Consider the following 23,283-nt stretch of genomic DNA (forward strand, 5'->3'; position numbering starts at 1 on the left):
ACTTGATGCTAATCAACATTAAGGCTGGCCAGAACCTGTCATTTGAACTTGCACTCTCTGTTCAAGCAGAACTTCGGGGAAGCCTGGCAGAACCAGTGACTGAACCACAGGTGTGGGAAAAGCTGTCTGGATCTGTGAACTGCTTCTGTGTCGTATGGTGATGGAGAACAATCCTCATCAGAGCATGGTAGTTGGGAATGGGGGCCAGCCAGCCAATCACACACGAGTCTCTCGTGCCTTTTGTTTGTTTTATGAAAGAGAGGTTCTGCCAGTTGGTTTCAGATCAAAATTCTTCCTAATCAGGAAAGAAATAAAATTCGTATAAAATGATGCTCAGTAGGAATTAATCAGAAACACAGAATTCCTCCCGAAGGCATAAGCCTTTTTGGTTAAGTAAAAAGTTGCCACCCGCTAATGTGCAAGACAGCAGTGATTAGCCATCTGGTGAAAGTTCCTGCTAAGCTTGCCATGTCACCCCCTTTGCTGAGGAAAGCAGAAGGTGGATCAGTTACATTCTGTCCTTGCCTGCAATGTGTGGTCATCCTCAGGAACAAGACACAAAGCTTTCCAGCACAACCAGGAATTGTAAGTGTTTCAACTTTTCAACAGCCCTTTTTTTTTATCACTGCATCCCAGCTAAATTATTTAAAATAATCTATTGCCTTTATCAAAGCTGAATTTATCCTCAAGCTTTATCAACCCTTGTTATTTTTTGCCCCTTTGTTTCCTTCTGCAAAAACTGAAACTGCCAGGAGGCTTCCCAGTCATCTAAAGAGCATCAGTAAACAAGAGCAGAGACAGATGGCTGCAGCTCAGTTCAAAGGAGCACAAGACCCAGCCTCTCCCCTGCACTGCAAGTGCTACCCCTCAGATACAAACGGGCAGCAAAACCAGCAAGAATGCAGAGAGAAAACAGGGATGTACATCCAGTCTGGTAAGGAAGGATGTGAGGACAGGCTGCAGAGCTTCCAGGTACACTGAACATCCACCACAACCATCCAGCCTTCCAATAACACAACGGGATATGAGGATGGTGGTGGGGTAGGGAAGAGTTCTCCCTCTGTTGTTGCTCCCAAAAGTACTGCTGGCAAAAATAACTGGCAGGGAGAGTAGAATGAGGCATCTCCTTCCAGCAAAGTTACTTTTCTGAGAACTAATACAGCAAACTCACACAACCTGAAAAAGTGACAACATTTGACAGGCCTCTCAATTCACCTACTACTTCAGGAATTTGGTCCCATTGACAAATAACATTAACACCTAATTAAAATGAGAGATTCAAAGAGACAAAGAAAACCCACAAGAGAACTCACAGATTTAGAATTACAGAAGTCTGTCAAAACAAACATTCTTATTTTTTTTCATTCCTGGATTTGATTTTCATTTACTGCATAAATGACTACTGGTGTTAGCACAAGATGCTATTTACATTTTGTGCCTTGCCTTGCTAAATAGATTCAGATGTCCACATACATTCAATAAATCTATCTGAATTAACATAGTTCCTTGTATGCCTCTTCCACCAACTATAAATTCACTGTGATTCCACAGACACACCTGCATGCCTGAATGGTTTACATAGGAACGGGTTCAAACATTGCCCATTCTTCCAAACAAAAATTGTGATTCTGTTGAAATTGAATTAACATCTTTCCCTCAGGGCCTCCTAATATTCCAAGTTCTTCCCTCACTCAGTGATAGCAGAAAGCTTCAAGAACACGGTTGCACAATCATCACCTCCAATCAGCTCTAATTGAAGGCTGACACAAGACAGAACGAGAAACGAGCACTCCAATTAATACAGACAGGAAAAAACAAGATTGTGGGAGCAGCATCATTATCGGGAAAGCTCCAGCAAAACCCTCGGGTTGTAGCATGTTGGCTAACACCTCTGAGGTAGAGTTTAACTACTCCTTAGTGCACAAATAGGAGGGAGGGAATGATCTGGTGGTGAATTTACCACAGCTGGTGAATACCTTCTAAAGTTCTGGCCCCCTTTCACCTCAGTGTTCACACAAACTTTAAGAACTCATTAACATGGGACTCCACTGATTCTCTCCAGAGAGGCCTGAATTGACCCTTCTGGGAATCCAGGCTGACTTCCCAAAATGCAGCCTGACATATACTTCTGTTGGACCTTCCTGAAACAGCAGAACTACAAAATAAACACAGATTTCTCACATGAAACAGCTGCCTGCTCACAGCAATTCACCCAGGGTATCCCATTCTTTTCCACAATGCCATTCCCTGCTCTATACATTTAAAAGACTCAACGAAAAGCTGATACACACCTGTATCCCCATGGAAACAGCTGTCCTGGTGACATCTCCCAGAGGGCAAATCTCCGTCACTTGGCCAGATCTGTCCTGTTTTTCGTACACCCACAATAGTAGCCTCAGACACAATGACCTGCTGCTGCCTGTGCCGTTTTTGAGACTGGGGGGTTGGGGGACTGCTGCTGTCAAAGGACTGCTGAGAGTTCTGGGAGGGAGAACGGCTTTTATCCCGGTACATGCGGTAAGTGGTGGGGCTGGGGGAGACATGGCTGGACTGTCCTGAGGAGAAGTCTTCCTCACTGGAAGTAAGGTTCTCATTAGAGCTACAGTCAGGGGTATATCCTCCTCCAATGTCTTCAAAGCTCCTGGGGGAATAAGATCTCCTGGGCCACGTGAGATGCTTTTCCTGGTCAGTTGTGCCCTGATTTCGCAGAATAGGTCCTTTTCCTTCTCCTTCCCCCATCATTCCACCAACGTAGATACTTTGATACGGCTGGAAGTCCATGGGCTGCCAAGGCGAGCGGTTGCTGCCATTGGCATTAATCAGGTTATCTTTGAGAAACTTGGGGTTCAGTTCAGCATCCTCATATTCTCCATCGTAGCCAAAGCTGCTCTCCGAGGACCTTCCCCTGTACGCAGGCCTCTGGAACTCGCTGAAGCTGGGTACCATGTTAGAAGGGAGGGAGTGCAAAGACTTTTTGCGTTCCATTTGCATGGCTTGGCTGCCAAGGGAGCTTATTTTATCAGAAACATCTTTGTCGTTGACCTTTACTAGACCCTTCTCATGATGATACTCCATGTTCACATAAAAGGGCTTTTCAACAACATCCTTGTTATCTCCAGAAGAATGCGAGTTAACCTTTTTCATTCTCTCAAAATTGGACCTCAGGGCTGCCACACTGGTGCTGTTCCCTCTCTCCTTAGGTTCAAATGATCCCTCCTTCTCAGCAGATCCCACCAGCCTACGAGTGGAAGCCGATCTGTGTTTTGAAGGAGAGCCATCTGTATCACAGCGATTCTCCATATCTTCTACAACTCTCTTCAGTTTCTCCTCCCCATAGTACTTGGACCTGTCCTGCTCTCCTTCTCCGTGATGGGGGCTGTCCAAAGGGGACAGGTCTGACCCATCACTCTGGGTAGACAGCTTCCGCAGAGAGGGGATCCTGGGTTTGAACTTTTCCTCCCCGTGGTGTGACTTGCTTTTTTCATATTCCTCTTGGTCAGCAGACTGGTGATGATGCAGGTCCTGGATCTGCTGCTCTGCACCCCCTTCAGGCAACTGAGAAACACGTTTAAAACCCCATCTCTGTCTATCATAGCTTTTTTTCTCCTTTGCCAGAAGAGTCTGCAGGTAAATCATGCGGAACCTCTCCTTGTTCACCTCCATCTCCAGTCTCCGGATAGATGCTTTGCACATCTCCAGCTCCTGTTCAATATCTCCCACAGATTTCAGCTCCATTTTAGGAGGCTCAGAGTCTGCAAACTGTGCTTTCCAAGCCTCCACAAACCCCACAGGGTCCACCATTTTGCATACGGGAGTAACTGGAGAATACGAGAAGGAGGCTGGAGAGAGAGAGGTGGACAGAAAAAACCAACCGGATCTCACATGTAGAAGCAGAAACAGCTCCGGCGGGGTCAACTCAGCGCGTCTCTTTCACGGTCCATGCAGGGGCACTGGGAGGCGAGCGGCGATCCTCCCTCGCAATCCTCTCTCCTTCAGCCTTTGCCGGCCCCAGCCCCGCGTCCCCTCGCTACTCTCTCCCCGGCATGACTGATCGCTTGCTGGCGAACAACAATGCTTCCAACCCCGGCGATCCCCGAGCACTTCAAAGTGGGTGGACAAAGGAGCGGGCTCGGGGCGGGGGCGGGAAGGTAAATATCGCCCCCCACCCGCCTCCTGCCGCCGCCGTCCTGGGCACGGTCCTCGGCGCAGCCACGCTCCGTCCTCCTCCGCTCCGTCCTGCCTCGCCAGCCCCCGTGTTGTGCTTTCTCTTTCTCTCTCCTCCTTTCCCCCTGCCCCTTTCCCTGTCTCCTCCTCCCGGCTATTGTGCTGTGCTCCGGGCGCACACGCCGGGCTCGGAGCGGCGCTGCGGCGGCGGGTCCGGGCCGAGCTCCGGCGCTACCCGGCCGTGCCCGGGCGCCCCGCGGCCCCGCGGGAGCCCCCCCGGCGGCGCGGCAGCCGCTGCCCGCGGCGGCCCATCGCGGCCCGGCCCCGGCGCTGCGGAAGGGGAGGAGAGCGAAGGACCCGGCGCAGGCACTGACACGGCGCTGGGGCCTCTTAAAGGGGCAGCCGGGCCGGCCGTGCCGCGGGACCCCGCGGGGCTGGGGGGGCCCTGCCCCTTCCCCGCGGCTGCCCCGGAGACAAAGGCGGGGATGTGCGAAGTCGCGCTTGCAGCCACGGGCCTGGACATCATCGCACCATAGAGACATGGCTATGCCTAAGCCTAGGCAAGAGCATAGCGTGCACACAGTGCATAGGGAGGTATCCATTCTCATCCATACAGCCATGCCCTCATATATTATGTATAAACACCAGCACGTCTCTGTGCTCTCTCGTGCTCGCAGCAAGGCTCTCCCCCCAGGCACTGATGCACCTCACCTTCAAAGGTCATGTTTTCCTCTGCTCATGTGAGTGCTGCTTGGTAGCAGGCTTGTCATTCCCTCAAGCCGACCTTCCTCGCCAATAAATGACAAGCTGGATTTCTGAGATGGGCAAAATAACTATGAGACCAGCAATAACACCTGCTTTGTTCTGCATTAGTCTCACTTTTGTCCTGTGTATTATCCTAGCCCAAATAACTCAGAGTCCCATGCCCCAGCTCTGGGTGAAGGGTGGCAAATGATTTAAACAAAAGTCTGGCTGCCGAGTCCTACTCCTTCTGAAATCACAGAACATGATCTTGCTTAAGCCCTGCGTCCCTTCCACGTGTTAATTAAACCTCCAAAAAAATGGTAACAAACACAACTGAAGTTTCATCTTGCCTGTTTGGATGACAGGAAAAGGTGAGAGATGTACATCTCATATGCTCCATAAACCTGCTGCTTTCATATCTGCAGTGAGGTGTATCTTTTCTGGTACTTGTTAGAAAAGAGGGTGGGATATAGCCCCAACAAGAACCAACAGAATCCCATAAGAATGAAAAGCACAACTCCACAGGAGTAGCTCTCTTACCTTTCAAAATCCAAGTTTTTCTCTTCATGCATTTTTATATGCCAAACAAAATATTTTTGGGTGTTTTCAGACACATCACAAATGGCTAATCATTCCATTTTGCATAGTTCATCCCTCTCAGTTTTTGTTTCCTGGCTTTAACCTCTTTTCCTGCACTTGTTTCCTCAGCTTTTAACACATAACAGGCTTTGGCTGACCTATATGGAAAACAGATTATAATCTAAATCATAATAAAATCTATATGTTCAATAAATAACTCTATAAATCTCTCAAGAAATCTCAATCTATTACAGAAATAAAATAACTTGCCTTTCCCTCGTTGATATTATTTGTTTGCTTAGTGCCATTTGGACCAATGAAATTCTGACATGCAATGTATTTCTGGAATCTGAAGCTTCAGACTGCACTGGCATGGTTCTAACAAAGGCAGGTATGTTACATCCTAGGGATGTGTTCTGAATTCATACAGTGCTTTTACTGAGGTCTCACCATCCTGGTTTTTTATGTCTGTTTTCTATCTGGGTCCTCAGTGGTGCCCTTTCTGGAGGGAGTAAGAATTCCTATGAGTCAGATGAGGGATTTCTATGTGCACACTTAACTTTTAAGTGAATAATACTGTTAAACAACTACACCCTCTTTATCTGTTGAAGTGCCACAACATCAGAAATTCCTCTGGGAATTCAAGGGCTCTCTGAATTTTTGCTGACACTTTATGCATTCAGCATTTTAATAGGATACAAAATTTCATCAAGACGATGGTGGCAGACACGTACCTGTGATTTGAGACTGAGAATCCTGCGATGAGGGGCTGAACTATGGACAGAGTGCCCGGCACATCCCCTCTGCTGGCCTGCGAGAGATCGCGCAGCCCTTCCGAGCCGGCACGGATCTCATCCTGCAGTGACCGCCGAGCTCCCTCTTGTGGGAAGAGGAGCCGCTTCGTTTAGGGAAAAAGCTCGCGAGCTGTCACTGAGGAACTGTCCTTCAGCCCGATCCCACGCGAAAGAACAGGAGGTTTTGTAAGAAACAAAAATAACTGTAAAAACCAAAATAACTGTAGGACATAAGCTGAGCTTTTAAAATGAGAATTAAAATATGATATCTGATTAATCTGTGCCTGAAACTAAGCAATTAGATTTTTGTAAATACAAAGCAGAACTCTGGGAGAGTTTGACAAGGCTGGCAAGTCTTGAGACATTCCATGCAGTATAAATCATTCTATGAACCCAGAAATAAAGGAACTCTCCTTCAAATTCAGAGAATGGCAATTCCTCACTGTGAGAACAACCTTCTGGCCAAAACCACAGGAAGCTGAGCAACCCTCTCCAATACCAAATACAGATTCTCCTACAACTCGCCAAACACTTCATTTCAACTCTCCTGCTCAGAGGATGGGATAAAGAGCAGGGTTCAGAGCATTCACTCAGCAGTGCATTATATTAGAACAACCTCTGACTATTGGTGGAAACCTGAAAAGGCACAGAGGGGACAGATTTATTCGTGAAGAATGGACTCCAGTCACACCACAAGGCAAACCCGAGCTGGGACCCAACAGGACTCAGAAAGGTCTGAATCACATGACCTATGTGACTATAAATCATAATATCCCGAGTGTCAAATAATCACTCAAAAGGCAAAACAACACGATTAAAAATTAAAAGGCTTTTATAGTAAGAAATTAACTTTGTCAGTTTACTTTCTTAAATAGCTTTTGATCCATTGCCAGTAGTTTTGCTCAGCACAAATGCACCCTTATATAACCAGGAAATCATTAACACGTTAAGCTTCTACTTATTAAGACAAACAGCATAACATTAGTCCTTCTGGGGGGGGATTGATTATTCCAATTGCTCTTTACCTTTGCTTCGGACTGACTCCAAATTTCACTTCTTCAGTTTCTCACCTGAAAGTTCCACAAGGAAGCTGGAGCTGGGACTGTTGCCGTGATCACTGTGGGAATTTCAACTGGTACAGAGATCGTGGTTTAGCCTACCCAGGGTTACAGTTAATACAGGTTTTTCGACACTCTTTTCTGTAGTATTAAGGCTTCTTCAAAGCCGATTAATTTGCTGATAGAATGGATTAACATACATAGGTAAAACATTGACCAGATAGAACTTGCAAATTCATATTTATTTTCTATAGTTAGTTTCCTTTGTGCTTTCCTCAGCAACTCATCATTTGCAACACAATCCAAGATCCATTTTAGATGATTAATTATTAATGCTGAGTTTGTTGCAGGGGAAATCTCAGTAGCACTAAAAAAATGCCCTTAAAACCAACCAACCAAGCGAAAAAAAACCCCAACCAAACAAAAGCCAATACACCACCAACAAAAACCCCAGTCTCAAAGCATCCATCATATAATAGAGATGGAGTCAGGCCATTGTCAAGTCACAGTTAATGACTGACTGAGTATTGCATTTGCAGTTGAACTTTTTGGAGCTCCAGATGATACTAAACAGTAATGACATCAAGCAATGTACTGAATCACTAGAAGAAAACCTGTCCCAGTTGATTTTCCAAGCACCATGATTGTGTTGCTGAAGAGATTGCATCTCTGTGATTTTATACAATAACCAAGCTCATCAACAAAAGAAACCCTTCGGAGACATATTTCTTGAGGGGCAGAAAAAAATCCTGATTTTTATCTTGGATTTGCTACTGAGTCATTTTGCACTGTAAACACTAAACCAGCATGCCAGCACTGAAACCCAACACCAGGCCCAGCCAACCTGACTTGCTGCAGCAGAGGGAACCAGCTTTTCTACTCTCATTCAGACTCAGCAAACACGAGGCCGTGGCCACGCTGCCCGCTCAGCCCAGCACACAGCACAAGCAAAGTGTGGATTGTCATCCTTGGGAAGCAGACTCGGGAACTGGACTAACACATGGAACACCATAAGGTCAAAATATCACACATTTGGATAAGTAGCTCCTTACATACCCTCACAGATTCATTTTTTCCACCAAATGCTATATTTGTGTCTTTGCCAACAGCCAGCACAATTGCCAAAGTGAAGATTGTCCAATAAAACAGACAGAGAGTTCTTAGATCTCTATCCATCATTTTTTGTGAAGCTGCTGTAACTTACGTCATAATGAAATAAAAGTAATAAAAAAAGATGTTTAAGTCATCTTTTCTCCACTTCTTTCTATGTCTTGTCAAACAAATTGGGGGAAATGTCAGAGAACCTAGAGTATTTTCAGTTTGATGCATTGCTTTATTAACAAGTGTCCTTATTTCTTAGCAGCTCAAATCCAAAAGGGCCTGTTATAATTAGTTTTCCAGATACTGTTGTCTCTGCAGTGATTGCATTACTATCTTAAGAAACTGTAACTTGTAACCATTCATAAGTTTTCTTCTTTCTCTCCATTTAAAATTATTGCAGTATGAAATTTAAAATACTATATTTTTTTTTTAATGCCAGCATAGCATGAAATGCTGGATATAAACCTTAGAAATATGGGAGTTCTAAGCTGCTGATAGATTCTTACAGAAAGAGTGTTTCTGCTTTCCCACCTTGATTCCTGCATTATTTCTATGATTTGAGCACTTACAGTAATTTTGAAGGCCACACATTTGAACAGTTTACTGCAAGCAAAAGATTTATAACATCTCATTTATCTTTAGAGAAATATCATTACCTAGACACTCACAACTGAATGTTAGAATTCAGTGAGCTGTTGGAAAATTTAGAAGGAAATAAAATGAGTGTATTTCCCTTCCACTTCTTTGGTACTTCTGCAGTTTAAACCTAATTAGCATAATCAAGCATACTAATGCAATTTCACAAATACTGGTCAAGTATTTGTTATAGTAATTTTTGGCAATGCCATTTGTCAGCAGGAATAACTTTTGAAAGAGGAATGTCTATGGGCATCAGTCATTGTTGCCCAAAGGAAAAAAGAGCATTTTAAAGCTGCTTTACTTCAGTATGGAATTCAACCTTGCTGGCTCTGAGTTCCCACCTCAGACAGGGATGATCAGGTTCATGACTGAGACCACATACGGTTCCAAAATCTTATTATATTTTTACAAAAAAACCCCAAACCAAAACAGGTGGTTAGAGCAGGGTGCAATAACACAAGGTTGTGGGTTCAATCCACATATGAGCCATTCACTGAGGAGCTGGACTCGATGATCCCTGTGGGTCGCTTCCAATTAGGAATATCCTGTGAAATCTGTGAATTACTCTTAGCAACAAAGTAGGACTGCATGTAGACAATATTCATGAAGATCAATACAGAGGAGGAATCTGCATCCTCTTTGGAATATATGTGTTCCATATTATGCACTTATGAGACCATTCTTTCTTATTCAAGTGAGTGGAAAAGAATAGCATTCTTATCTGGTAACATTTTCAAAATATTAGACAGATGGGATAAAACAACAAAGTTCCTACCTGGACTTCTAGGCTTGGAAATACTTAAATACTGGGCTCTGATTCTCAAGTGGAAAATGAAAAATAATACAGATTTTTTCCTGGATGGAGAAACCACAGTGGAAACTATGCAGTCTGCATTTGTGTATCCATACCTGATACTTAAAAAGATTTTTACTGGAATAGTTCCAAAATACTTGGAATGCACAAAAGCAGATCAGAGTTATTTTATGCTATGACTTTAAAAGGGAAAAACTTATGGATAGCACCCTTTACTCTGAACTGCCACTTGTTTCCTGCCCCCATGGGAATGCAACCTCACTATCTAAGATTTCTAGAGAATTATCAAAGAACAACACACTAAAATGACATCATTTTTGACTACAAGCATTTCTGGCAGACAGGTGAGCACATGGCACTGGCAATGTCTCCTTGCATTAAGGATGTTGTGTTTCAACTACCCAGAGGAAGGTTTATGTAACAATTGTACCACCCTGCACAAGGAGCCTGCAGCAGCAAGGGAACTCTCAGAAGGGAAGTTTGGCTAAGTTTTTCCTCCCTTGTTTCCCAAATTAAAGCTCTCTGTTTCTGGCCTGAGAGCTTGCACTGCTGCAGGTGCTCTGCTCTGTGCGCAGAGAAGCGCGGGGCCTGAAGGAACAGTTGACAATTAGCAGCAACTCGGGCTGACTTGAGCGTTGCCTTCTGGGATTTCCATAATGTTCTCCAGGTCTGTGGAAACAGCAAAGTTATAAAATCAATTCACAAGAAATGATACCAGCCAGTACTAAGGGTAACAAAAGCTGGATGCAGACCCAGTCACTCCCGTAGGGTAGAACCTGGGTAGACAGTGACATGAACGGGCTTGTAGGTGTTTGAAACTGGCTTTTAATGCTTGAAAAACCTCCCCAGTCCTTCAGACTGTAAACAAGGAAAATACACACAAAAAACAAAACTCCACATACTGATGAGATTTCCTGCCCCAATTTGGGCCATGTGCCCAGGAGTGTTCTCCAGCTCTTTTATCATGGACTGTTCAAAGGCCAAGGCAGCAACTCGGGAAAAGAATTCTTTGACATTTTCCCCTGGGGAGCAAAACAGAAATTATGTGTTTTAACAACTGCACATCAACAGATGATCAAGCATAACAAGCACATCTGTGAACAGCTCACTGCTCAATACTGGGACAGAACAGGCCTCTCCAACAATCTGTCTTCCATTCTGATCACTGCAGAGAGAATTTCTAATTTTCTTACTCTGGAATACTGTACCCTGTACTGCACCTTTATTTTTAGCCACAACAGAGAGAATTCAGTTAGTGGTATAATCTTTTTCCATTGCAAATGTTGAATAGTGGTGCACATGTGTATTTATGTAACTATCTATGAATTAAACATGCTCAGACCCTGTGAAGCAGCTCAATTACTTCTTTCTGCAAACATGAAAGTGCGAGCACAAATAAAAATGCACAAATAAAATTTGATCATTAATAAACCTGAAGTTTCTAATAGCAACAAAATGGAAGAACAACAACAAAAAAAAAGTGAATGGGGGAAGAGGGGGATAATAAGTTCCTCCCACCTCAACATCAGCCCTTGTGGTTATTTTTACATCTTTTGCAGTAATTTACCTGTTTTGGCTGAGACGGACCAATATTCTGCCCTCATCTCATTGGCAAAGCGGATGGCATCCAGCTCTGTCCTTTCACACACAGCATCTGACTGGGGAGACAACATGGAATAACTGCAATATAAAAGTCTATCTGGGCTGGTAACAGCACAGAGGTACTGCTTGCACCTGTCCTCTGATGCTTCCAGTTTCTCAGCGGCCTTTCTGACCTCGCCTTAGAACTTGTGCAACCAGACAGGACTGTGAGAATACTCCCAGATTTAGCACTGCTTTTAAAATGGAGTCTCCACTCACCTCCCACAGCCCTGAAAGAAAGCAGGGGGTGACGTGAGTAACCATTGTATCAATACATAAGGGGCAGGGAGCTGGAAAGACAACAGCCCAGTTACATCCTTGTCATCCCATCACTCAGCAGAAGAGTTGTGGGACCAATTAATCACAACAGTTCTTTGGGTTTAGTCTGTTTTGTCTATTGCATCAGTTTTTACTGTGCTGTAACCCAATGGTCTTCCCCCCCTTTTTATTTTTGCTCTTTTTTAGGACTAAAATTTCTTGCCCTTTCAATGGGATTTTGCTTTCTTGCACTTAGTTTTCAGGTCTTTTCACCCTCTCATTAGTTCTCCGTCACCAATCATAAGTATGCTGCTATTTGCTTTTGATTTCTAGCCTATTTGGGATGGATGACACCAGTCATCTTTTTACAGTTTTCTGTAGATTGTCTTACAATGGAGAACCCCTGCAAACTTGAGAAGAAATCTAAACATTTGGAAATGATTATGTGACATCAACATGATAAGGAGAATGAATCCAGTTGGGAAGACACTGGCTTCACACTGAAGTAATACCTAGAACCTAAAATCCTTTGCTTTGCTCTTGTCTCCCTTTCAGTTAAAAGCACTACATTCTAAAATCAGAAATTAACTTCCAGTAAGGTACTCTAGCTTAGACAAGGCTTCAGATGTGTGTCCTCAGAGGTCTGGCACGTTTAGCTTTTATTGCAACTCAGAAAAAGCAGCATAAACTACACAGAGTACCAGAAAAACTGACAGACATGCAATTTTCTAGGACTTATTTTCACTAAAGGGTAAGAAACAAAGTGCAGAAGTGATATTGTGGCAGTTGGGTGGAAATAAAAAAAAAAAATCAATTAAACAGCAAATGAAACAAGTTTCTTTTGAAATCTTTAAAAACTAAGTATTGATAGCTGCAGGAAGAGAAATACAGGACTGAGAATGGTATGGAGAGTGCATTATATGCTGTTCTTCCAACAATGATGTCATATTCAACTAAGGAGGAAATCTTCCCTGTTCCTGAATAACGAACACACTGTCCCTAAAAAAAACAAATTAAAAAAAACCTTCAGTACATTAGGTATGTTTGTATGTGCTTGAAAAATACCATGCAAGAAATATTTCATAACTACCTATTTTTTCAGAAAGCCTCTTCTTAAATTGTTTCCAAGTACACTGTTGTATTTACTTGTTAAGGTTTTTGCTCAAGGTCTTTGTCTCAACAACATTGTGTACAACTTGTAAGGGAAATCATGAGAGGAACTAGGGAAAATCCCATTTCCTTATCTGCATTCAATTTACTCACCACTAAATCTTTTTTTGTTCCAACTAGAAAGACGAAGCTGGAATCTGGTTCATTCTCCCTCAATGCATCTTCTAGCCACTGTCTGCAATACAAAAGAGAAATGACAGAATCAGTCAGAGGGAATGAGGAATATAGGAGAAGGTAACAGATAATGGGGTCACAAGAAAAGTGAGAGGATGAACTTATGTGAGAGTATCAAAAGCCTTTTTTTCCAGACAGAAAGAGATCCAGAGCTATTCCAAGTCCTTTGAATACAACGTCTTCCACTAACAAAGTTCAAGCATATCCACATTCAGAGTGCAAATTCAACAATAATTATAGCACCCAGAGAGGGCATTTCCTATTATTAAGGAGAGGGCAAAGTTTTGATCAAGATAAGGAATAAGAAGACAGGAAAAAAGGGAAAGGTCTGAACCACATAGCAGATTAGATAGAAAAGGGAATAAAGAAGAGTGAAATAATCTATTCAGCATTATAAAACAGCTCCCTATGAAGGCTGTATGATTCTTGTCTCACAAGCTTTTATATTTTTGTTACTCTGGCAATCAAGTTTCTCTTGAGTCATCCAACACAAGTCAAGGAGGGAAGGGAGTGTGTGCGTGTGTGGGAAATCAGGTTCACAGGCTTCAATTACTTTCAGCCAAGCAGAGACACTAATATATATATTATTTTACAAAGTCCTATGTAAATGAGCTAAGTACCATAGTACACATTCAAATAAGACAGAATACAGGTTGTAAAGAAGCCTGTACCTGCATTACAGTCAAAACAGCACATTAGAAATACATATGCTCTGAACTGTGACAACGGTGTGGATCATAGATCCATGTAGGGTTTTGCATCCTGCACTGAAAGCAGAAGGAGTTTATCCATAACAATTAACATGCAGTTGTAACCAAACCATTACAAGTATCTGAACCAGTAAGTTTAGCTATATCTACATATACTTGGAGTTCTTAATTTTCTCTCCTCTTTTTGACAGGCTACCTCCCCAGAGAATCACTTCAGAAATTTTAGAAAGAAAATAATTTGGGGATATCAGTGTACCTAAAAAACGAGAGGCTCTTGAGACATTATGCATGAGAGGCATCTCATCATTTTCACCACTTACATTAGATGTCAGCCTGTTATTCTATTTATAGCAAATTAAGTAAAAAAATAATGATTTTGGGGTGTACTTCATCTCTTCCTGCATGTCTAGTTTTGGAAGGATCAAGCTTTGACTGAAGTGCCTTTTTCTCTGCACTGACTTTAAAGGCAGTCAAGTGTAAATAGTTCAAATCTATGCCCTGCATTTTCTTCAGAAAAATCCCACCCTATGCAATCCAAACAAGTGACTGTCGTTTTTCATTTCTTAGCTCAAGAGAAAATACACTCATGATCCAGCAAGTTCTCAACACCTACATATGGAAGGCAATTAAACCTGCTGTAAAACCTTTCAAGGATAAGCCAAAATGCAGAAACTTACTTGGTGTGATCCAAAGTTTGGATATCAGCCAGATCAAACACTGTTATTATAACTGCAATAAAAGACAAGAACAGAATAAAAAGTAATTAAGTTAGAAGGTGTATCAGAATTCTCTCCAACCCATCTTGTTAAACAGAGAGAATGTTTACATATAAGGTGCAAGAACAGATTTAACACACAGGAGGTGGAAGACTATCCATTTGCTCATTCCTTTTCCTTTTCTAGCACCCAGTAAGACTTAAGTCCTTAGTCTTCAACCATATTTCATCTTTTCCTGTAGTCTGCAGTCCACGGTGCCGTTAACCCTTTTGTTTGGGGACCACTAATTCCTGCAGAAATTGTCTCTTACCAAAGGAAATGCCAGAAATACCCACTTCTAACTCCAACATTAATCTCACCCAAACCCAAATTCTTTTCCCCTTAGACATGAGTGCCAATTTTTATCACTGCATCATCAAAACATTCAGAGCTTGGAGATGTGACAACACATCAATTCACGAATTTCTTCAGCCCTTCTTCCCTGCAGGAACAGACAATCCATTCCACCACACTGGGTCTCCAGGTACCTTCCCAAGGAGCATATAGGCATATACATTTCTGTATAAAATACAACCTCCTGACACAGCCAGGATCAAATTAATATTGTTCTCACCCTCTGCTCCTCGGTAGTAAGCAGATGCAATGCACTTGAACTTTTCCTGACCTGCTGTGTCCCATCTGTGCAATGGGGGGAAAAAAGAAATTTCAGGTTAATGAAACCCAGTGTAACCTGAGTAAACATGGTAATGAAGCAGCAGACTGGCACAAGGCAGAGAAGAATGTGATACCAGAGAAGTGTCACCATCTGGAACGTGTTATTCATTAACTCCTGATAGAAATACAGTAAAGCTCTATTATTTAATGAAGACATGTGAACTCTGTTTTAACCTTTTTTTTTTTTTTTAATACCGTTCATTTTGGAGACACAATTCAAATATTTTTATTCTGCATGGCAATACCCTTTCCTCAAAACGTTTTTTTTCATCTATGCCATTTGCATGGATTTCTGGGGCAGTCTAATTTTGTACATTTCCTGTGCCAATACTAAATAAATCATGTATTAACCCATGTTAGAGTCTTGCAGCTGCTAGACGGGATATCTGTCCATACACTACAAATTAGAGACCTACAGCTCAGTCTACCATCTATTAATGACACCATTAAATAAAATCAAGAAAGTGCTTTTTATTAATGAACATTATATGCAGTGCCCTCAGGTACTGCCAGCACTGCAGAGGTTTGGGGCTGTTGTAGCCCAGTGCTGCCACTCACAGATACTTCAAATTTATCTTGTATGGAAATCTCGCAGCAGGAGGGGGCACTAGTGCTTATCACATGGAAACGTTCTACCAGCTCCCGAGGACTTGGCAGATAATGCAACTTGATGTTCAGTAGCTCATGAACCTTATTGCTTCAGTTTGCAAAACACTGATACATGAATCGACATTTTTAGAGGGACTCAAAGGCCTGGTAGAATTTTCCAAAACACAATTGCACTGAAATGAGTGGGAAATGGATTCCTAAGTATATTTCAATAAATACCATGAGCCATCTATTTACAGCAGTGATGTCACTGAAAAAAAGTGTTCCAAAGTGAAAAGGTTTTTAAGATTCATGCACTAAAATACCTCATGCAAAGCATCTTATTTCTGCTTTAGGTCACACTACAGCACAAATAATTCCATAATGCCCTCTACAGAAAAACATTTTCAGCCACTGGAAACACCAAAGGACTTCCTTCAACAGACCCAAAGCAGGTCAAAGAAGGGCAGGACTCCCACTAGTCTGACAAATGAAGCTGAAAATCAAAGATAACAGGTTCACATACTAATAAAAACACTCCAGTCTTTTTATGACTTGGGGATAATTAATTAGTCCCTAACTAAGAGGTGTTGAAATCACTGGACACCTTAACATTCATTTCAATGGCTGCAGGAATAAAACTCCCAGTAAAGCCAAGTTCAGTGCTCATCATGCCTTTTAAACCCAACTGACAGACTGGGGTAACCCTAGAACTGGACAAAGGTTGTGTCAAAAGCTGACCCTTCTCTTTCATGAAAGTGGAGTAAAAGAGGCAGAACTCTACTGAAATGGCACAAGACATCCAAGATGAATTTTCACTGACAAGCTTGTAACGTTTTTTAGAGATGAGAAATCCAAGACAGCAAAATTTTTACTAAAACTGCACGTCCAGGTACAGAACCTTTTTTTTCAGAACACATTATTCTTTGTGCAATTTCATTATTTTCAAAAAATCTTTATTTCACTGGAGCCTGCAGCAATACAAGCTCTGCTGAGACTGTACTCTGAGCAATGCTTAACCATCCTGTTTCAACTTACATCTGGAGATGATATGGGATTCCAATTATCTCAAAACGTTCCATTTCAAAATCCACTCCAATGGTTGCCTTGTAGTCTCGGTCAAAATTATCTTTACAAAATCTGCAATTTAAATTAGGGATGAAATACTAGTAAGACACAACTACAAATAACTGCAAAACTGTCAGGGTAAGTTATGAAGGAAATAATTAACTAACTGTGGAATGGCTATATATTGTAGAAGCATATATGAAAACACTAAGACACTGATTAAAAAAAGGAGATACTGTATAGCAAATTATGAAGCACAAACATCTAGTAAGCTTTCAGGATGAGATGAGAATCAGAACATTTTTGGACTGTCAAGGAATGTACAGTATCTTATAGTTTTACTTACAAGGAATGTATTTTGGGTCATAAATAATGACTCAAATGATTATCAATGAGATTAGGGGTTTTTAAGTTCTACTTAAGAACTCGAAGAAATAATAACGATGACAATGCTGCAAGCATAGAGAAAAAGGTGTCACAGTGATAATAAGCTACAGAAATTCAGTGATCTGTTCACTGGACTTAAATGCAAAAAGCATAAGAGCTGTTTTTAACATTCAGTAAAGAATCAAGTAAGTATTTTTTAAGGCATTCTGCCTTAAAGGTCCCTCTGCTCGAGCTTCTCCTACAGTCTTGCAGCTGTAGAAATGAGTACAGGGACCCACACAAGGATGGCTGAAAAGGGCTCAGTGAACAGCCCTGCAACTAAGGAGAAAACATGAAACCAAGACTCAGACACTGAATTTTTTTCCCAATTGTTTAGCCTTTAGACTGGATGTCTTAAGAAAACAATGTATGATATTTGACTGGATAAAAGTACTTCAGAATATAACATAAACTGATTGAAGTGCTAGAGCATGACCTTCTGTGTTGGTGTAAAGGCTTTCTCATACCATAGTCTTAGTTTTGTCTTTCATTTAATAACAAACCCATGAAGTTCTGGTTCAGGTTCATGAAGTACTACTCTCAGTGGACAGCAAAGAAGTGTTATAACACTTACCTGAGAAACAGAAAAATCAAACCATCTGCTGAGATATACTGTACCTGTTGATAAGACTGGTTTTCCCAACATACAGGTCTCCTACCACAACCACTTTGGATATTTTCAGCCTGTTATAAATATTTGAAAATGTTACATGGTTTTAGTTGCAATTTCAAGTCTCTCTCTAAAAATTCTGATTTAGATCCTTAAAATGCAAGTGATGAGTACAGGTACCTGTGACTTAAGTTTCCCAAAGTGCCACTGTGCTGCACAAGCAGAACCTTAAATTGCAAGAAAGGAGGTCACCAAAAAAAACAAACCCTTCTGGAGCAGAAATAGTCTGTTTATTACTCTCTCTATTTTTTCCTTAATTTTAGTCCAGTGGGATATAACTTCTATTGCATTAAAATTGCTTTGACTACAGGTGTATACATTTGACAGTTTACACATTAAACCATAGAGTATCTACATCCTTTGCATTAAAATTAATCACAAGTTTCTCATTGACTTTAACAGTACAAATAAAGCCTTAAGAGCAGAAACAAAAAATTGCTGATAATAAAATAACCCACTGCAGAATGTGTCTCTGGGAAAAATAACCCACAAGGTTAGAGCCAATACATTTTCTGACTACCTGGAATAATATTAATCTGAAGCTGGCTTCATGTAAATAATCCTCTTTGCTCTAGGTCCTCCCCCAGGATACAGCAGATGGGCTTTGGGTGACTCAGCCTGCATTCTTCAAATTGCAACTGAGTGTACCTTTTAGGAGATACAGGGGGATAAGTGAATGTAAGTGTTCTTGCTGACCTAAACTTGGATTGGCAAAAATGGCTTAAGAGGTTTAATGTTCTTTTCTAGCAAGGAATGGCTTTTCAAACAAAGGCATTAATCTACTGAATACTATTTCTGGTTACATCAGACTTCCATGTGATGCTGATTCCAAGTTACCTCTTCTAAATAGTCCAAATCTTGATTGGTAAGCCATGTGACTAATATTTCCAAAAAAAAAAAAGAAGGTGTTTTTGGTGCCAATCAACAATAACTGAGTGGTCACAGGCCCCTATGCTGCTGAAATGTCTCTGCCTGATTAACTGTTACTGAGAAAATACTGAGTAAAATCGATGACCTTCAGGGAAAAGCAAAAAAGTAAGTGATGGTCTAGAGGTGTGTGTTCCATTAATTTGTATTGGGGAAAAAACCTCTCCAGATTAGACAATTTAAGACACTGATGGAATATTCAGAGAGTCTTAACTACAGCCATTAGCTACTGAATTTCTCAGACTAGCTTTCCAAATGACAAAGAAATATTTTATTACTCGGGATAATGGAAAAGGAAGATAATGGTTATTCCTGTCAAGCTTTACAAGTACTGTACAAAACACTGGCTGCCCTTTTACCCCCATTACACCAAAAAATTATTTAAATCACCGAATAATAATCACTTCCAGAGAGCAGTGACAGAAAAGTGTTTAATTTTATTCACAAAGCCAAAATGTAAAGCTTTTTAGCTGTACTCTGTTACTAGAATAAGTTAACTGGACAGTAGGTTTACTCTGGAAATTAAAAACCAAAACAAAACCACAAACAAACAAAAAACCAAAACCCAAACCTCAGAACATAGAGATGTTGACATCAGAAGGGGAAAATGCCTCAATTCAATAAAGGACGTAGCAAATTACCATGAAACTAAGATAGTGCTCCTAAAAAAGTAGTAAAGTCACTGATGTCTCTCAGGGTGACACATTTTAGCTTTTTTTTTTTAGCAAGGCTCCCAAGTGAAATGAATAAAACGTTGCATTTAAAGATGTATATCATGACAAGTCTTGTGGTAATCACCAACTCCAGATTTGAAAGAACGGTGAGCTAACTGTCAGTATTCATAGAAACTCCACTTTATGGAAGATTCTTCACACTGAAGCACAGAAGCATTTATCACTAAAACATACAGCTATTTATTTTGACTGAATAGTGATGATTTCTAACATCAGTTTAGCTTTCCTGCCTTGTTTCAGAAGATTAAATCAGTAATGGTAACAGTTCTGGGAAAGAGAGAAGGTGGGGGAAGAAAATAACTTCAAGATTATTATTAGGGCATAAAGCAGCTTATTTGGATTTTCCAGTGCTATATATTTACCAGAATTTTGCTTCAGTTTTAAGGAACCATTTAAGAGAACTTCTCAGCATGTAAACTTCAAAAAAGACTAAAACTAGATTCTTAGGTGTTTCAAGAAACTTAGAACTGCTGTGTTTCTATCCCTCCAAAGCCTTTATTATCTGCTCCTTTGGAACACCAACAGAGAACACAACAAGGCTGGATCTGCTGGATCTTTTGAACGAAGTAAATACTTTGAAGTGTTTAATTCAAAGGTGCTGAAAAACTATTTGTTGCTAAACTGCTCCACCGTTTTTTCAGTGCTATGTATGCCAGCAGGAAAAGTATCTTTGACACTCCTGGGAAGAAGAGGCACTTTGTTCATTTACTGTCAAACAGGTCAGAGAAGTGCCATGTGCATGGGCTTGGCTGCCTTGAAACACACTGGAGTGAGGAACATGAGGAACGAGGAAGGAAAAGCCAGTGAAGAAAGCAGGCTATCAAGAACTGAAAATACTTTCTTTGTTGCATACCTGGTTTGTTCCAAACTCACCCTGCTGTTGCAGTGCTGTGCTGACAGGCAGTGCTGACCTGTGTGTGGAAGTGCTCCTTAAGCTGCAGACAGGCCTCAGGTGTGTACCACTGAAACACAGAACAGCTGCTGGGACAAACTGCCTGAGGGCTGCTTGGCAAGAGCAAATCAGCAAGGAAAAACAGGGAAGAAGATTATTCAAAGAGTTTGTCGAGCACAGAGTTATTCTGGCATAAGAAAAGAGACAGCTTGGGTTAGAAGGCAGTCAGGCTTCCCCACAGCTGTGTTGTGAAACTCCTTGGGACCATCATTTGACCACCTTTCTGAGCATCAGCATCCAAGCACCCACAGCCAAACACATTTGCTCATCATTCTGTACCACAGTAAGTGCCTTGAATTATCCCAGTGATCTAAGGCACACAAGACAGACACAGATGGGAGCACACCACCAGCAAGTCATTATTCCTATGAAGTCTTTTCAATCTCTTCTAAGTGTGAAGCGCTGTTTTTATTATTAACCTTTAACGAGGAATTAGTTAAAAAGGAAGAAAATGTATTTGATTTCGTATTTGCTAAAAATACCTGTTATATTTTTAATAAAATTAAAAGCAAAATATGTGGCTGAGATCAAGCATGGAAAAAAATGCTAACTCCCTTAAAACGATCTTTTGAACAACTGAAAAAATGGAATGGTAATTCCTTGTCCTTCCATGTCCTTTACTCTTCTATTATACTTCTATACTTCTATTATACTTCAAATAAAGAAGTCTTTGGGGACATCAAAGGGCTTTTGTCTGTGTTTCTACAGTGCCTGCTACATTTGATTTACTGTATGACTAAGGTTTCTATACAAACAGAAAATTAAAATTGCCTCAAATTCTTCAGCCAAAGCCTCCTAATTAGACTTTTTTTGCATATTTAAGATAAGCTATGGTTCCTATTTCCCCTTGGTGTTGGAGCTTTTTAAGCATGTAATTATTAATGTTTTGCTGAAATAACAAGATAAATATTATAAGATAACACTTTTGTGGCAAGAGTCACTTTTTGTAAAGGTTAAAAAGAAGTGAGGATTATTATTAAAGAGGTCAGCATTGAATGGGAATTTGAGGTCACATTAAACTTTGAGAGAAATTCTTAAATAATTTGTAATTTTAAGAGAAGACAACAAGTGTACATTAAGTTAAATTAAAATAGTATTAGCACAAGGGAAAGATAGATCAGTGTGGCAGGGGCTATACAGAATGCTTACCTTGGGAAACTGGGAGATTATTCTGTCCCTACTCACTGGGGGAACAAAATGCATTAGGCTGGACTTCATCCTCCAAATCCAGTTAAATACTAGCAGAGAGAAAATATGCAAAGAAAACCATAGTATTCAGAAATTACCTCAATACAGGGACAATATGATCAAACAAAAACTTAACTAAGTTCTTACAGACTTATCTTTTTTTTTTTGTCTTTTTGGTAAAACTGGCAGTTCTTTCACTTAATTTGCATTGAAGGAAACCTGTTTCTTATGTAAAAGGGACCACTTCAGTGTGCACAGCTCTAGTAGCAAACAGTGACCTTCTGAAACTACAAGGAACCAACTCTAATTCCATGGGAGGGCAGAGAATTGCTCACTTAATTCAACACAAGTGCTTGCACTTTAGCCCTCAAAGGATTTTGCAGTGCTTAATTTGAAAATCTTGCTCATCATTGTTTCAAATGCCTCTGCACTGAGCACATTAATAAATGTTAGAGGCTACCAGATTTCATTTGGTCAGAGGGAGAAAGGAAGAAAGATGAAGCTGCCACATTTCTTGGCACAACATCAAACTTTCATCCAAGATCAGCCCAGAAAGAATGAAATCAGTAGATAGTCTGACATGGAAAAAGAATAATGCTCACATGAAAATCACAAACGCATTTAAATGTCTCACCTGAGACATATCAATTTGGTTATGCAATGGAACCTCGTGGGTTGCTGGGGGAGGGGACCCTTAATAGGGTACCAATTTCTTAGTGGCGTTCAAAGAACGTTTCTAATAAGAGCATTTCCATCATGTAGCAAAGTGTAAGGAAGGACTCACCGTGCAGCAGCTGATGCAGCAGGATTCCAGCCACACAAACAGCTCAGCCTGCTGCTACGTGGCCATAGCAACAGGCTTGCAACAATTCCCTTCCTCCCGTTCTTCCACAGACCGGGAAGGTGGAGTTGGAGTGATTTAACTATACGCAGGACCCTGGGTTTAGAAGAAAAAACCTGAGTTTAGTGGTCGTACAGATTCCTCTGATCAGAAACTGCTCCATAATAAACTCACCGGCCCCTAATCCTATATAACGAAACAGTTCCATTGTCTTTAAACATAGTTGTATATATGGATACAAAGAGCAGGATTAACACAACTGCCAAGGAGCTAAGGGAGTGGGAAACTCTTACCGTGCTAATATTAAGCATAGTAGCAATTAGAAAGAAACTCCTAAGGGATTTTTCCAGCATTTCAACTTGATTTCATCTCAGCTTTAGAGTCAGGATGCGCATGCCACTAATGAGACATTCTGAATTATATAAATGTCTTTCTAGTCATTAGTAATCTTGCTTTCTAATGTGCAAAACACCAAAAACAAGGACTAAGAAATCACACAGCTCTTTTGTATTACCTAAGTATTGTTAATCGACTCATTAATTTAGACAGCATTTAGTGTGCCAGACTGCAATTTAGGATGCTAAAAGATTTTGCTATGTATTTCATTAGGATT

At 41.1% G+C, this 23,283-nt stretch overlaps 2 protein-coding genes across 5 annotated transcripts in view; both read right to left on the reverse strand.

Moving 5' to 3' along the window:
• The window catches only part of BCR (BCR, RhoGEF and GTPase activating protein), a 105,721-nt gene extending 95,257 nt beyond the window's left edge, over positions 1 to 10,464 (reverse strand). For 2 of the 3 annotated variants that reach the window (XM_017814086.1, XM_017814087.1), the window contains exon 1: positions 2,292 to 4,312. In XM_017814086.1, coding sequence (XP_017669575.1) covers positions 2,292 to 3,801 — 1,510 coding nt within the window. In that variant the 5' untranslated portion in view covers positions 3,802 to 4,312. Of the gene's footprint in view, positions 1 to 2,291; positions 4,313 to 5,448; positions 5,646 to 6,221 lie in introns of those variants that run through there. The other variant, XM_017814088.1, reaches the window with a different exon arrangement.
• A 139-nt stretch (positions 10,465 to 10,603) lies between these two features.
• Positions 10,604 to 22,763, reverse strand: RAB36 (RAB36, member RAS oncogene family). 2 transcript variants are annotated; one of them, XM_017814095.1, is made up of 10 exons: positions 22,614 to 22,763; positions 21,791 to 21,879; positions 20,563 to 20,651; positions 17,977 to 18,042; positions 16,903 to 17,004; positions 15,176 to 15,240; positions 14,524 to 14,575; positions 13,056 to 13,137; positions 11,461 to 11,551; positions 10,604 to 10,915 (listed from the first exon to the last, which is right to left on the reverse strand). In XM_017814095.1, exons 2-10 carry the CDS (start codon positions 21,857 to 21,859, stop codon positions 10,719 to 10,721), a joined length of 813 nt encoding a protein of 270 aa, XP_017669584.1. In that variant the 5' UTR covers positions 21,860 to 21,879; positions 22,614 to 22,763; the 3' UTR covers positions 10,604 to 10,718. The 2 variants fall into 2 exon arrangements, with proteins under 2 accessions (XP_017669584.1, XP_017669585.1); XM_017814096.1 differs by lacking the exons at positions 10,604 to 10,915; positions 11,461 to 11,551 and adding an exon at positions 11,872 to 12,791.
• Positions 22,764 to 23,283: the final 520 nt, after the last annotated feature.

The sequence above is a fragment of the Lepidothrix coronata genome, unplaced genomic scaffold, assembly GCF_001604755.1.
Source record: "Lepidothrix coronata isolate B3197 unplaced genomic scaffold, Lepidothrix_coronata-1.0 Scaffold44, whole genome shotgun sequence".
NCBI classification, from domain to species: domain Eukaryota; kingdom Metazoa; phylum Chordata; class Aves; order Passeriformes; family Pipridae; genus Lepidothrix; species Lepidothrix coronata.